The 16,528-nt window shown below is 41.8% G+C and overlaps 1 protein-coding gene across 2 annotated transcripts in view; it reads left to right on the forward strand.

The window, feature by feature from the left end:
• The first annotated feature begins 4,756 nt into the window (after positions 1-4,756).
• Positions 4,757-16,528, forward strand: part of cenpi (centromere protein I) — an 87,333-nt gene continuing 75,561 nt past the window's right edge. The window contains exons 1-4 of one of the 2 annotated variants that reach the window (XM_048544597.1): positions 4,757-4,864; positions 5,839-5,971; positions 14,558-14,683; positions 14,964-15,082. In XM_048544597.1, the coding sequence (XP_048400554.1) occupies positions 14,668-14,683; positions 14,964-15,082 (135 nt within the window). In that variant the 5' untranslated portion in view covers positions 4,757-4,864; positions 5,839-5,971; positions 14,558-14,667. The remainder of the gene's footprint in view (positions 4,865-5,838; positions 5,972-14,557; positions 14,684-14,963; positions 15,083-16,528) is intronic. The other variant, XM_048544596.2, reaches the window with a different exon arrangement.

Genomic DNA, 16,528 nt, shown 5'->3' on the forward strand with positions numbered 1-16,528 from the left:
AAAACAAGGGCATGCCAATTAAATATATATTTAGTTCTGTATTCAAAAAAGGAGAACACAAGATCTCAAATATTGGGAAACAGAATCCAGAGAGAGGAACTAAGTTTAAGTAGGAAAATTTATTAGATTAAAGGCTGATAGATACCTAGGACCCTATAATCTACATTGGATAATTTTAGGGGAAATCATGCTTGACAGAAGAGTTATGACCAAACTGAATATGGTAATAATAGATGGACCTCAAAACTAATGCAGCTTCAGTCTATAATATTTTGACAAGTTAGTCTAATATAAAAGGCAATATTTTATTTACCTCCTGGACTGCCTAAGAGTACATTTTACAGTCCAGCAGAACTATCCACCAAAACCTCAAGGTCCTTTTATGCGAGATAATGGGAACTGCAGATGCTGGAGAATCTGCGATAACAAAGTGTGGAGCTGGATGAACACAACAGGCCAAGCAGCATCTCAGGAGCACAAAAGCTGACATTTCAGGCCTAAATCCTCCATCAGAAAAGGGGGATGGGGAGAGGATTCTGAAATAAATAGGAAGAGGGGGATGCAGACTGAAGATAGGTGGAGAGTATAGGTGGGGGAGGTAGGGAGGGGATAGGTCAGTCCTGGGAGGATGGACAGGTCAAGGGGGCAGGATGAGGTTAGTAGGCAGGAGATGGGGGTGGGGCTTGAGGTGGGGGGTAGGATAGAGGAAGAAAGGTGAGGGAGGCAGGGACGAGCTGGGCTGGTTTTGGGATGCGGCGGGTGGGTGGGTGGGAGGAGGAGGAGAAGAGATTTAGAAGCTGGTGAAATCCACATTGCAGCCCAATGGTATCAGGGTTCCCAAGCAAAATATGAGTTGCTGTTCCTTTAATCTGCAGTGTTATCCAAAGCATATTGTTTGACATGTGTTGCAATTTTGCAGTATCTAAGTATTATCACAACTGTATTATCTTTGTTAACTTCATCTGCTCTGAAACCATCCCGTTCAGGTCCCCCTCGTCTCTTAAAAAAGTGGAAACATTACATCCACTCTATCAAGGCCTCTCAGTATTCGGAGTTTAAAATCAGATATACTTGTCATCCTTCCAAATTTCATGACTGCTCCTTAAGTGATAAGCCCTTCATCCCTGGCATAATTCTGGTAGACTTCCTCTGAACCCCATCAAGGCCAGCATATCCTTTCTTAGGTAGGAGGCCAAAAACTACTCAAAGTTCCAGGTGTAATTTGACCTGACCTTAATACAACCTCAAAAGTACATCCCTGCTCTTGTATCCTGGAGCTCTTGAAATGAACACAAACATTGCATTTGCCTTCCTAACTGCTAAGTGAACTTGTTCACCATAAGAGAAGGATGAGGGACCTCACTGAAATTTATATAGAATACTGACAGGCCTGGACAAAGTGAAAGGATGACCGTTTAGGATGCAAAAGGCATAATTTCTTCAGCTAGAGGGTGATTAACCTGTGGAACTCAATGACTTGGTCTCTACAGCCTTTGTGGCATGGAATAGATAGGTTCTCGATTATTAAGGGGAGTAAAAGGTTATGATCAAAAGGCAGGAGAGCACTGTTGAGAAACCTATGTGAGGATCAAATGGTAGAGTGGACTTGATGGGCCAAATGGTCTAAATTTGCTCCCACATCTTATGGAATAATGGTGGAAGAAACAAAATAAGTGGAATTTTCAGTTAATGATCCCTGCCAAAATGGCAGAGCCTATAGAAAGTTAGGAAGCCACTGATAGCTTAAGGGTCTTTGGCAGACCACTTCACTGAGCAATGACATTAGCATCTGCCTCCAGGTTCATTGGCCAGAGAGGGTAGTCAGGGCAACATGTGCCTTTGATTAAAAGAGTGTCAGAAATCATCAACTGGAGAAAAGATATCCAAAACCATAGCAACCACAGGAAAGAAGAGACATGGGTATCTTGTCCCTGAAGGAAATGCAGAGATCTGATGAACTACAGTGATCTCACCCAAACATTGGCAGAAGAGTTCAGATTTAGCTAAGCTGGACTTCATGGAAGTGGCCAAAAAATCAGCAGCAGAAATATTGTCCCTCCAGTTTTATTCAGTGCATCACAACAATCCAGGATAGCAGTCAGGTAAATGACCAAAGCTTTCAGATGTCAAGACCTAAATTCTTCTTTGTATATTGCTGCACACTGCTACTCAATACACTTGCTTTCCAGACACCTCCCATTCCCATCTAAATGTAGTATTTATGGTGCTCCATCCCACTCACTTCCTCTGTCTTCACCATATGTGTCCAAATGAGGTCAACTTCAACAAGGGAGCCTCCGAAACATCCACCTTCTTAGACAATTGAGGATTCCACAGCACCATTGTCAACAGGACCTGCAAACAGGTCAGAACCATCTCCTGCACTTCTGCCCTCACCCCCTCTTCCTTCTCACAACAGTGATAGAGCACCCCATTGTCTTTACCTACCATCCCACCAGCATCTATACTGATAAGATCAGGCACCATTTCCACCAACTCCAGCAAGATACCACCAGACATATTCCCCTCCCCCTCCTATTCCACCTGGACCATTCCCTCCAGGACACCCTGTTCTACTCTTTCACCAGAGCATGAAAGGATTTTTTCCTTTAGAGATGCCATCAGACCTGCTGACCCTTTTCCAGCAACTTCTGTTTCTGTAGCAATTATGGTAATTCTTTTGTACCCCCCACCCACTACCACTTGTCACACTATCATTGATAATGGGAACTGCAGATGCTGGAGATTCCAAGATAATAAAATGTGAGGCTGGATGAACACAGCAGGCCAAGCAGCATCTCAGGAGCACAAAAGCTGACGTTTCGGGCCTAGACCCTTCATCAGAGAGGGGGATGGGGGGAGGGAACTGGAATAAATAAGGAGAGAGGGGGAGGCGGACCGAAGATGGAGAGTAAAGAAGATAGGTGGAGAGAGTGTAGGTGGGGAGGTAGGGAGGGGATAGGTCAGTCCAGGGAAGACAGACAGGTCAAGGAGGTGGGATGAGGTTAGTAGGTAGCTGGGGGTGCGGCTTGGGGTGGGAGGAAGGGATGGGTGAGAGGAAGAACCGGTTAGGGAGGCAGAGACAGGTTGGACTGGTTTTGGGATGCAGTGGGTGGGGGGGAAGAGCTGGGCTGGTTGTGTGGTGCAGTAGGGGGAGGGGACGAACTGGGCTGGTTTAGGGATGCAGTAGGGGAAGGGGAGATTTTGAAACTGGTGAAGTCCACATTGATACCATATGGCTGCAGGGTTCCCAGGTGGAATATGAGTTGCTGTTCCTGCAACCTTCGGGTGGCATCATTGTGGCAGTGCAGGAGGCCCATGATGGACATGTCATCAAGAGAATGGGAGGGGGAGTGGAAATGGTTTGCGACTGGGAGGTGCAGTTGGTGCACTCTATCATTGCCTTGTTTTCTTATCCATAAAGGCCACTTTTGATTCTTTGCCTTGTGAGCATACTGTGTTCAAACAATCTCCCAAAGATAGCTCATTTTGGATCAAAGGAGTCACAAGGAACTTGAAACAAGTCTGTTCCCAGCACAAATGAAACTGGCCATTCTTCAGTCAATTAATTGCATGTCTTTTTATATTGTCTGAAAAAAATGCTCTCAAAATACCCCTATAATATTTGATCCACTTGACTTTATCCTTTAGAAACAAATCCAGCATTTTAATCCTAGATGAGGTGTACAGCTGGATGAACACAGCAGGCCAAGTAGCATCAGAGGAGCAGGAAGGCTGACATTTCAGGCCTAGACCCCCCTTCAGGAAATTTCTGAGGGGTCTAGGCCAGAAACATCAGCCTTCCTGCTCAGCTTGCTATCTCAGATTTTCCAGCATCTCCAGTTCCTACTAGCTCTGAAACAGCATTATGTCCTTCTTGTTTGGCCACTGTTCAAGAAAGTTATTTTAAAGACTAGTCAGAAGCTTGTTATCTCTCTTAGGGAGATATAGTCTCTACAGTATTAGGAGGACATTCTGCCCAACAAGTCCACACCACCTCCAAAGAGCATCTCGCCTAAACATATTCCCCTACCCCTGCATTTTCCATATCTAACCCACTTAACTTACACACCCCTGAACACTATGCACAATTTAGCATAGCTAGTCCACCTAAGCTGCACATCTTTGGACTGTGGGAGAAAACTGGAGCACCCGGAGGAAACCCACGCAAACAGGGGCGGGAGTGTGTAAACACCACACAACCATCCGAGGCCGGAATCGAACCAGGTCCCTAGAGCTGTGAAGCAGCCATACCAACCACCGAGCCACCCTTTTCCAAGATACATATTAGTCTGGTAAAAAGACTATGACAGCTTCACCTTTTCATAAGTCAATTAAAGTTTCACATTACCAATATTCTCGAACCTACGACACGCCTCCAAACTTGCTTCTCTTCATCCTCACCGTATCTAACATAGTCTGTTGAGGAATAACCCTGCATACCAGTACCTACTATTTCCTCAATCTGTATCAGAAAATTAGATTTTGACTTGACAGCCATAACTTGCCCAGTGTCCTTTTATTTATTCCCCAACCATCAATTTCCGCTCATCTCATGAACGAGAACCAATCTCTCTGTGCCCCGCACCATCGCGTTGTTCTGTCAGTGGCCTTTGTCCTCATTGCGCCAACTCCCCGCCCATATCCCCCTATTCTCATTGTGGTAGGTGCCTTTTCCCCCCCATTTCCGTTGTGGTAGGTGCTAACGGTTGGCCGGATGCGCGCGCTGGTTTGAATATTCCGTTTTGTTCTCTCAGTGAGACAGAGATGGCAGCTAGTTTGAGTGGAAAGGTGAAGACGCGATCGGGAATGGTCAGTGACAATGTGGAGCTCTTGCAGCAAGCGGTTGAGTATTTTACTACTGGTAAGTGTGGGGAGTGTTTGCATCATTAAACTCTTTTGGTGAAGAAGTGAATAGATTCAAAGTTTGCGGCGCAGCTCCTCCTGAGTAGTGAGGTTTTAGAAGCTCGGAGTGACGAGTAGGGCATAGGACTCGGTTCAAGGCTGGGGTGAAGCATTTATAAATGAGGGAAAGATCCTGGTTTATTTTAGGGGCATGGGGAGGGTCGGGCTGATGAGAGTGAATCAAGGTGCGAGCTGTGACAATCTGAAGAAGTTGCACCCTTAAAGGGTAGAGAGGCAGAGATGCGTTGATAGAAATAGATTTTTCAGAGTTGATCAAAGACGCGCAGGTAAATATTTGCAGCAATAAGGATCTTAAAAAAGGAGAGATTATATTGATGATGCACTGGATTTGTGAAAAGGATCACATGGGCCTAAAATATTAAGTTCTTTTACTGTCAGGCTTGACATAGGCTTACATAAGTAAGAAAAAAGTAACCACTTTTATCTTTATAAAGCTAGTTTTATTCATTCAATGTCATAGGTGTAGTGTCATTTTGATTAAACTGTGAATGGGTTCACTGGAGAGCAGGACTAACGTATTGTGACCAAGATAATTGTCAGTGGCTGGAGTTCGGGGTTGGCTGGAGTGCTTAGTAATGTTGAAAAGGTTCACATGGAACAGTGAACTCTGCTCAATTATACGTGGTTGTTATTTTCAGTAGCGTTATATCAATGACTTGAATTTTCAAAATCTGTCTGGCCACATGATTGGTGCCAGAAGAGTAGGCAACAGCTAATGGACTATTATTCAAGAAGGTTGTTAAAAAGAAAATAGGAAACCATGGGCCAATGAGTCAATGGGAGGGAAAGTATTAGAAAAAAATTGAGGGATAAAATTAATCTCCACTTGGAGACACCAGGATCAATCAACGATCCTTGACATGGCTTTGTTAGGTTAAATGATGTCCAACTAATTTGATTGAACTTTTCCAGGCAGTGATTGGGTGTGCGAATGAGGATACTGTAGTTGATGTGGTCTACCTGGACTTCAGTAAGGCGCTTTACAAGGAACCATACGGCAGAGCGATTTAAGAAGCTGAGACCTCATTGGATCCAGGGCAATTTGGTAAAGTGGATCAAAAATTGGGTTAGTTGCAGGAGGCTGAGGATGATGATCAAAGCGTTTTTGTAATGGGGTTTGGTGCTGAATCCCTTGTTTGTTATTTACATTAATGATTTAGACATGAATCTCAGAGTTATGATCAGTAAGTTTGCAGTGACACCAAAATTGATGTGGTAAATATTGAGGAGGAAAGTCTTTGACTACAGGATCACATAGGTGGGCTAGTTAGATGAGTTGAACAGTGGAATTTAGACCTGAAAAGTGAGATGATGCATTTTGGGAGGACTAACAGGTATGGAAGTACATGATGAATGATATGACCATAAGGAGTACAGAGAATCAGAGAGATCTTGGTGTGTATGTCAATAGATCCTTGAGGGTAGAAAGACAAGTAGAGAAAGTTGTGAAGCGGCCTCTGGGATATTTGCCTTTAATAATCAAGGCATCGAATGCAAGATTATGAAGGAACTGTACGTAACGTCAGTTCAGCTACAACTTGAATACTGTGTGCAGTTCTGGCTGCCACACAATAGGAAGGATGTAATTGCATGAGAGGATGCAGAGGAGATTCACCTGGGCTGGAACAGTTCAACTACGAAGAAATACTAGATAGCCTGGGCTTGTTTTCCTTGGAGCTGACAAGACTGATAGGTAATCTGATTGAGGTGTACAAAGTTATGAGGGCCATAGGTAATCCAAGATAGATAGAAATTTTCCCTTTTATTAGTTGAGTCAATCACTGGGAGGCGCAAGTTTAAGGTAAGGAACTAGATTTTAAAGGTGATTTGTGGAAAAATATTTTCATCCAGGAAGTTATGGGTATCCCACTGCTTGAAAGATGGTAGAGGCAGTAACCCTCGAGTATTTCAAAAAGTACTTAAATGCTCTAGCATTTGAGCAAAGTGCTGTAAAAAGGGATTAGATTGGTCTGAGCAATTCATCAAGCATCTGTCATGATTGGCCAAAGAGCCTCTTTGCATGCCTTAAAAACTGTGACACTAACATGTTGTCTACGAAGGTGATGCCAGGTTACTGGTGGCTATGTTGTTTGAAGCAAAAGTATTGTGTGGGACTTTACAGAGAAAAATTCCAAGTTGGTTTGTAATTTAAGAAACTTACTGGGGGTTTGCAGTTTTTAATGGTGAGAACAAGTGACCGCTGTTGGGATAAAGTAATAGTAGATGATGGTAAAAATTGGAAATTAAGAGCTTGAGAAGGAATTGATCATGTGGTGAGAAGGGATTGAGAGAAAAGAGCAAGAGCTTTCATGATTAAGATGAGTCTAGTAAAGGCAAGTTGTAAGATTGGAAGTGAACTATGGAAGGAAAGTTAATGGGAGGAATGGTGACCACGGTTAAGTTAATAGCTGAGAGTGGAGGGAGTTTTAGAGTCATACAACCCCGAAACAGACCCTTCGGTTCAACTCATCCTTGCGTACCAAGTTTCCCAAACTGAACTAATCCCACATGCCTGCATTTGGCCCATAGCCCTCCCAACCTTGCCTATTTGTGTACTTTTCCAAATGTCTTTTAAATGTTGCAACTGTACCTGAATCTACCACTCTCCTTGGCAGCTCATTTCAGATACGAACCACCCTCTGAGTGAAAATGTTGTCTCTCAGGTCCCTTTTAAATCTTTCTGCTCTCACTTAAAAATATGTCCCCCTGGTTTTAAACTTACCCACCTGAGGGAAAAGACCTTTGCTATTCATCTAATCTATGCCTCTCATGATTTTATAAACCTCTCTAAGGTCACCCTTCAATGTTCTTCATTCTAGTGAAAATAATCCCAGCCTATCCAGCCTATCTTTATAACGCAAACCCTCCATTCCCAGCAACATCCTTGCAAATCTTTTCTGAATCCTCTCCAATTTATTAATATCCTTCCTATAAAGGAGTAACCAGAACGGCACACAGTACGCTAGAGAAGGCCTCACCAACATCCTGTACAACCTCATCATGATGTCCTTAACTCTTATGCTTAGTGGTCTGAGCAATGAAGACAAGTGTGTTAAACCCTTTATTAACCACCCTGTCTATCTGTGATGCAATGAACTGTGTACCTAAGCCCCTAGGTCCCTCTATCTGACAGCACCACCCAGTGCCTTACCATTAACTGCATAAGTCCTGCCCTTGTTTGTTTTATCAAAATACAATACATCACATTTATATAAATTAGACTTGATGTGCACTCCTCAGCCCATTGGCCTAGTTGATCAAGATCCTTTTGTAATCGTAGATAACCTTATTCACTGTCAACTATACCACCAATTTTGATGTCATCTGCAAACATACTAACCATGCCTCCTAAACTGTCATTCAATTTGTTCATATAAACGACAAACTGAAGTGGACCCAGCACCAGTCCCTGCGGAACACTGCTGGTCACAGGCCTCCAGTCCAAACAAGTCCTCCACCACCCTCTGTCCCCAGTGTCAAGACAGTTTTGTATCTATGTTTCTCCTGATATCGTAAAAAGAAAGTTTGAAGAAGATGGAAGTGGGATGGGAGTGATTGTCATTAATAAGAGAATAGATGGAGTTGCTGCTGTTCAAATGATTTTGAGCAAGTAGAATTAACTAGGTTTGTTATTATTACTGACAATAATAGGATGCAATATCCTGTACAAGTCGATTTGTTTTAACTAGACAGATGTAGTTTTACATTTAGTGAATGAATAAATGGTGATTTGAGACAAGTATTTTTGCCCGGTGGCTATGCTGCATTATGATGAGAGATTGTTTAATTTAATTTTTGTTAAAAATAAAAGCAATTTTAATCTTTAACTGTACCATTGGCAATTTAGCCGAGCCTTCAAAACAGCATCATAATTGAGTGTTGTTTAAAATGTCATTGGCATTGACAGTTATGTTGATCTATTTGCCTGCGAATGCAGACATTCTGTCAGGTCCTCCTGCAATGTTAGAAAACTTGCATTATGTCCCACTTGTAACATGTATGCTTTTTCTCAATAAAAATTCTTTATGCAAATTAATGAAAAGCAATAGACATAATTGGCCAATTTATCTGTATGTTTTGTTACCTGTAAAAGGTGATCTGTTACTTAGTGCAGAATGAGGTCAAATGGTGTCTGCCTTTATTTGGTTCTCCCAGAAGCATATCTTTGTTGCTACCTCCTTTAATGAAACCATGAATCCATTTTAAAAAAAAGTATATGACTTTGGTGGGTTCGATTCAGTTTTTATGCATTTGTACCAAATATTTAAAAATAGATATGTGCGATTTAGATACGGAGTATTCTTCTTAAGTGATAATCCTTGAACATTTCCCATGTCAAGCACCAAAATCTCTGCAGACTTTCAAAGCTGTGTCTCCATGTATATAGTTCTTGCTAAATTTGATTTGATGAATTCTGACATTGTGGTCACAATGCACATGCTAATGATTAATTGATTTGCAGTGCAGTTATTTCATCAAATTCCTCATCTGTACACTTTCAAGTTCATAAGACGTACAGAGTTTTCTTGGAACTCTGTATTAGAATCAAAAGGATGAGTTAATGTATTTTATAGACTCTGAATATTTCTATTTTTTGAAAATATGACTGCAACAAATGTTTAAATTTTGCTGTTGTTCTGTAAATGCATAAGTGGTATTAAGATAAACTGGTCACATTATGTGCATTAATTCTCTGGAACTTCAAAATGATACAGAGCTACCAAACCACTATCAAATCTTCAGTTACACATATAAACGTTGTGGTCAGGAGCTGAGAATTTTTCAGCAAGTAACCCCACTCTTGACTGTCCAAAGCCTGTCCACCATTTCCAAAGCACAATTTTGGAGTTTGATGGAACAGTCTTACTTCCCTGGATAATGCAGCTTCACCGACATTCAGGAAGCTTGACACCATCCCAGACAAAGCAATCTGCTTGACTGACCATCCCATTTAATGCCATCAATGTTCACAATCTTTACTATAGATGCAGAGAGACAGAGCAGTGTGTACCATCGACGAGATGCATGGTGACAAACTGTTGTCTCCTAAGAAAACACCTTCCAAACATGAGCCCTCTACCACCTAAAAAGATAGGACAGTAAATACATGGAAGCACCACCACTTGAATTTCTCCTTTGAACTTCACACCATCTTGACTTGAAATTGTGTTGCCATTTCTTCTTATCGTCAGGTCAGGTTCTTGGAACTCCCTTCTTAAAGCACTGTGGGTGTACCTACATTACATGGACTACAATGGTTCACGAAGATAGCTCACCACCATCTTCTCAAGGGCATTGAGAGTTGGCAATGAATTTTAGCACAGCCAGCTATACCCACATACCATGATTTTTTTTTAGAAAAATGTCTGCTTGAACTTCAGCAAGAATTTTGATAAAGTCTTGCATTGAAGAGTGATAGCAAAGATAAGAGCCCATGAGTTTCAAGGAAATTTGGTGAATTGAATCCACATTTGGCTGATTCGAAGGAAACAATGAGTGATAGTTGAGGGGTATTTTTCTGACTGGAAGTTTGTGTGTAGTGGGGTCCCACAGGGTTCAGTGTTGGGACTGTTTCTGTTTGTGCTTTATACAGGTGATTTAGTCCTGAATGTAGGAAGTTCTCAGGTGATGCAAAAATTGACGGGATGGTAAGTGATGTGGAGGATAACCTCTAACAGCAAGATGAAAACTTTGGTTAGACCGCACTTGGAATACTGCGTCCAGTTCTGGGCGCCCTATTATAGGAAAGATGTGGATGCTTTGGAGAGGGTTCAGAGGAGGTTTACCAGGATGCTGCCTGGACTGGAGGGCTTATCTTATGAAGAGAGGTTGACTGAGCTCGGTCTCTTTTCATTGGAGAAAAGGAGGAGGAGAGGGGACCTAATTGAGGTATACAAGATAATGAGAGGCATAGATAGAGTCGATAGCCAGAGACTATTTCCCAGGGCAGAAATGGCTAGCACGAGGGGTCATAGTTTTAAGCTGGTTGGTGGAAAGTATAGAGGGGATGTCAGAGGCAGGTTCTTTACGCAGAGAGTTGTGAGAACATGGAATGCGTTGCCAGCAGCAGTTGTGGAAGCAAGGTCATTGGGGTCATTTAAGAGACTGCTGGACATGCATATGGTCACAGAAATTTGAGGGTGCATCCATGAGGATCAATGGTCGGCACAACATTGTGGGCTGAAGGGCCTGTTCTGTGCTGTACTGTTCTATGTTCTATGTTCTATGATATGAGTCAAAACCGAAAGAACTGTGGATGCTGTAAATCAGGAACAAAACCAGAATGCAGTGAAGTAACAGACAGAATATTGGAGTGGAGATTAGACAGATTGGGCTGTTTTCCTTGGAACAGAGGAGACTGAAGGGGGACATGATTGAGATGTGTAAAATTATGCTGGACATAGATAGGGTACACATGAAAGAACTCTTTCCCCTTTGTGGCAGGATCAGTGATTCGGAGGCTTAGATTAAGGCAAGTGGCAGGCGATGTGATGAAACATTTTTCACCAGAACGTGGTGAGAATCTGGATCTCACTGCCTGTAAGATTGGTACAAGCAGTAACCCACATAATATCTGAATACTTCTTGGGGTTAATGAAGGATATAGCAGGATATAGAGCAGTTGGAATGTTGGGCAGAGAAATAGCAGATGAAGTTTAATGTGAAAAATGAGAGGTGATGCATTTGGGAGAACAAATGCGAGGAAAACATACAATAAATAGCAGGATCCTTAGGAGCATTGACATATAACGGAATCTTGGGCTACAAATCAATGGCTCCCTGAAAGTGGCAACCCAACAGGATGAGGTGATAAAGAAGATGCATGGCATGTTTGTCTTTATCGTTCAGAGTTTGAAGCATAAAAATTTGCAAGCCATGCCAGTTGGGGAATTGTGTGCAGTTCTGGTCACCACACTATAGGAAGGATGTGGAGGCTTCGAAGAGGGTGGAAGAAATTTAAGAACAATAAAGCACAGGAACAGGCCCTTTGGCCTTTCAAGCCTGTGCTGACACATTTTGCCTTTCCGTAGTAAAACTGTCTTCACTTACAGGATATGTATTCCCCTATTCCCTTGCTGTTCCTGTATTTGTCCAGGTATTTCTTGAATGCTGCTATTGTGTCTGCTTCCACCATCCCCTCTGGCAGCGTGTTCCGGGCACTCATGACCCTTTGTGTAGAAAAACCTGCCTTGCACATCTCTTCTAAATTCTTTACCCCTCCAATCCCTGTTCCTTCAACCTACGTCCTCCAGTAATTGACCCCACCACCCTGAGGAAAAAGCATCATACTTTCCACTCTATCTACGCCATTCACAATCTTACAAACTTCTATTAGATCGCCCCTCAGTCTCCTGTGCTCCAGTGAAAACAAACCCAGTCTATCCAAATTTCTTCATAGCTAAAATCCCCCATATCAGGCAACATCTTGGTAAAACTTTTCTGTACCCTTTTCAAACACATTCTTCTGGTCATGTGGTGACCCGAACTGTGTGCAATATTTCCGTGATGCTGCCTGAATTGTGGTGTATTAGTTATAAAGAGAGGTTGGATAAACTTGGATTGTTTTTGCAGAGGCTGAGAGGTAACCTGACAGAAGTGTTTAAAATTAAGAGGCAGGGATAGGATGAATAGTTAGAGTCTTTTTGCCAGGGTGGAAATGTCAAATAATATGGGACATAGGTTTGAAGTGAGAGGGAAAATGTTTAAAAGAGATGTGCGAGGAAGGTTATTTGACTCAGGATGTAGTAGGTACCTGGAACGTGCTGCCAGTGGAGGTGGTAGAAGCAAAAAACAAAAACAGAAATTGCTGGAAAAACTCAACAGCATCTGTGGAGAGAAAGCAGAGTTAACATTTCAGGCCCAGTGAACCTTCAGAGATGTCATAAGCAGATGCAATAGTAATGTTTAAGAGGCATTTAGACAATGAACAGGCAGGGAACTGAGGCATACTGAGCATATGCAGGAGATGAGATCAGTTTAGAATGGCATCACGTTTGGCACAGACATGGTGCACTGAAGGGCCCTTGGTTTGGAAGAGTCTGTCTAACGGTTTTTGGTGAATTTCTGCACTGTATTTTGTAGATAGAACACACTGTCCATGTTTAAACCGAGGCTGTGATGAGGTCAGGAGCTGAGTGGCCTTGGTGGAACGCAACTGGGCATCATTGTTACTGAGCAGATGCTGCCTAATAGCACTTGATGACACCTATTGCTTTACTAATTATTGAGACTAACAGTGTGATAATTAGCTGGGTTGGATTTGCTCGGGCATGCATGGACAATTTTCCACATCATCGGGCAGATGCCAGTGTTCTATCTAGACTGGATGAGCTCGGCTAAGGGAGAGGCACCTTCAGGAGCACAAGTCTTCAGTGCTATTGCTGGAATGTTGTCATAGCCCTCAGCCTTTGCAATGTGGAGTTTCTACAATCTTTTCTTCATATCACGCAGAGTCAGTCAAATTGGCTGAAGATGGTATCTGTAATGCTGTGAACTGCTGAAGGAGGCAGCAATGGGTCATCCACTTGGCACTTTTGGATAAAGATTGCTGCGGATGCTTCAGTCTTATCTTTTGCACTGATATGCTGGGCTCTTCCATCATTGAGGATGAGGATATTTGTTGACTCACTTCCTCTCGTGAGTTGTTTAATTGTCCACTACCATGCCCAAGTTGATGTGGCGGGACTGTAGACCTTTGATTTGTACCATTGGTTGTGGGATCTCTTAGCTCAATCACTTGCTGTTTGGCAAGCACGTAGCCCTGTTTGGTAGATTCACCAAGTTGACACCTCATTTTTAGGTATGCTTGGTGCTGCTCCTGGCATGCACTCCTGCACTCTTCCTTGTACTAGGGTTGATCTCCTTACCAATAGTAATGGTTGAATGGGTGCTTAAGGTTGCAGATTGTGCTGCAGTACAATTCTGCTGTTGATGGGCTACAGCACCTCATGGATGGCCAGTCTGTTTGACGATTCTGTGAGACAGTTCTCCCAATTTTGGCTTGTGCTCCTGGAGGTTAGTGAGGAGGACTTTGCATGGTCTTCAGGGTTGTTTCAGTCATGAAACAATCTGGTTTCCTTTCTTTGAGACATTGGAGCAATTGATACAACTGAAAGGCTTGCTAAACCATTTCAGAGAGCAATTTCCAGAAGCCGCAGCTTTGATTACTACGATAGAGAAATAGTCGGAACTGCCGATGCTGGAGAATCTGAGATAACAGGTGTGAAGCTGGATGAACACAGCAGGCCAAGCAGCATCAGAGGAGCAGGAAAGTTTGACATTTCAGGTCGAGACCCTTCAAAAAAGTTTTTCTGAAGAAGGGTCCCGACCCAAAACGTCAAACTTTTCTGCTGCTGTGATGCTGCTTGGCCTGCTTTAAATACTAGATTGGGTTGGCTGGTATCAAATGGTTTCAGCAGTTGAATTGCCGCAATTGTCTGTGCTACTTCTGTGTTACTGGGAAATTTCATAAAGATTCCTGTTTGTGGTTAGCATCTGTTGATTAGCATTTGCAGGGGCCAGCTTGGAAAGTGTATGTATTTGCAAAGAAATTGAGATGTTTTTAAGTTTAATTGTGCATGTATGTTTAGACATGTAGAAAGTGCACTAATTGCTTTTTTTCTTTGTTCAGTGAAGGAACGAACTCCATCAAATGGAAATCTTCATCTAGACACAATTGAAAGCATTGCTTTTGACAAAGGCTTGTCCCCTGATGTAATTGAGTCACTTGTGGATGTGGCTATGAGTGCCAGACTTGGTAAAGTGTTCAATATTAATATTTAATACTTCTAAATTATAATATTTAGAAGGGGACAAAATGATCCCTTACCTGTTGACCTTACCAGGATTTTAATTTTCTGAGATGTTATTTTACCACTATCACGCAAACATTCAAGTATGACTGTTCTATGACATTGATGATGATAAACTTGGCTATAAACACAACACTTTGTGAAGTATGCGGTATCTTTATTTTTCATGAACTTCCCCTTTTCACCAAAGTAAAATGCTAATAATTTCTATGTTATTTTTCACAGTTGACAGATTTAATATACGCCTTTTAAAGTGCCTTATTCCTGCTTCTGTAGTCCCTGAATGCGCAGTGACAAATGCTATTTCTTGGATGTGTACAAGAAAACCTACCATTACTGTCCAGGTGAGTCAGTGTAGAAAATAAGAAAATTGTTAAAAAAAAAGCTGATATAGGCAGTTTGGCCCATTGAGTCACACTGATGTTCTACCTCAATTCCACTTACCTGCTTTGTATATGTATCACTTAGTTCGTTTTGTATCCAAAAATCCATTGACCTGTGTTTTGAATATATACCATGTCTAAGCATTCATGCCCACAATTCATATCCCTTTGAATTCCCGTTGATTAATGAGGGACAGAGGGCATTAAATGATAATATGAATAGAAACAATGTGCAGCAGTACAGGGAAAAGGCAGGATCTAGCCTATCTGTAGTTACAAACCCACACCCATGCATGTTACGAGTAATGATTATTAGACAGTACTGAAAATCAGAAACTCAAATGCTGCTTACAACATCTCCAGTCTAAAACCCAATGTGGGAGTTAACAATCGGCCCACATAGTTCAACACAGAGCAGAAATTAATTCGAGCAGAGAGGAAACACCATATAAGAAATTAGAATTGGAGTGAGCTGAAGGTGATGCTATTGCATTAAACAAAAAAATTCACAATCAACTGTTGATGCTGGAAACTTGAAACAAAAATAGAAATTCGTGGAGAAATTCAGCAGATCTAGCAGTATCTCTGCAGAGAAAGTAGAATTGATGTTTTGGGTCCTATGACTGTCTTCAGAAGTTTTTTCACCAATTTTCATTTTATATGCTATTACACTTGCATCTTAAAATCTGAGCAACGAAGTTTTTACAGTTTAAAGTTATACCACTAATTAAAAGTTTGACATGCCTTTTTTTTGTCGTGATATCAAGAGTCAAGTAAACTTATTTAAAATATTGGGCAGGAGCTATCATGTAGGTCAGCTGCCCATGCTTTGAAATCAATTGCTTTTATTTGGAAAAATTACAGTTTACGTTCTGTTATTTTTCTGGCAAGTGTCATTGTTTGATTGTTGGTATTTTAAATTTCATGGAAGATTTCTGCAGTAAGAGTAGAAGATGCGTATTAATTGCTAGAAAGTTCTGACTTCATTTACTGATGCTTCTGTTCTGCTATATGATCTTTGCCTTCGGATCTGCAAAAGGAGAGAATCCAGATATACTCCTTTTGTCAACTCTGATCGCAGTTCCTAAGGGATAGCAGTTGTACCATACCAGAATAGTCATCTTTTAAAAATCATCTGTATCTTGAGTTGGTAAACAGAGCCTTCGCTTTGCTCTCATAAATTGGGAAAGATGTTGAACACGAATTTAAAACCAGGCTTCTCTTGACATTGCCAATTACATGACTGTCTTAGTTCTACGTCTCTCTGATTGTGGTTAGAATCTTAAGCAACGTCTTCCCTTGCTGGCCGATACCGTACTTTGATGACCTGATGGTTTGTCTTTGGTACTTTCTTCAATCATATGGAGTTCAAAATAATGCCATTTAGGTTATAAGGTTTGTGCAAAC

The sequence above is a fragment of the Stegostoma tigrinum genome, chromosome 15, assembly GCF_030684315.1.
Source record: "Stegostoma tigrinum isolate sSteTig4 chromosome 15, sSteTig4.hap1, whole genome shotgun sequence".
In the NCBI taxonomy this organism is placed as follows: domain Eukaryota; kingdom Metazoa; phylum Chordata; class Chondrichthyes; order Orectolobiformes; family Stegostomatidae; genus Stegostoma; species Stegostoma tigrinum.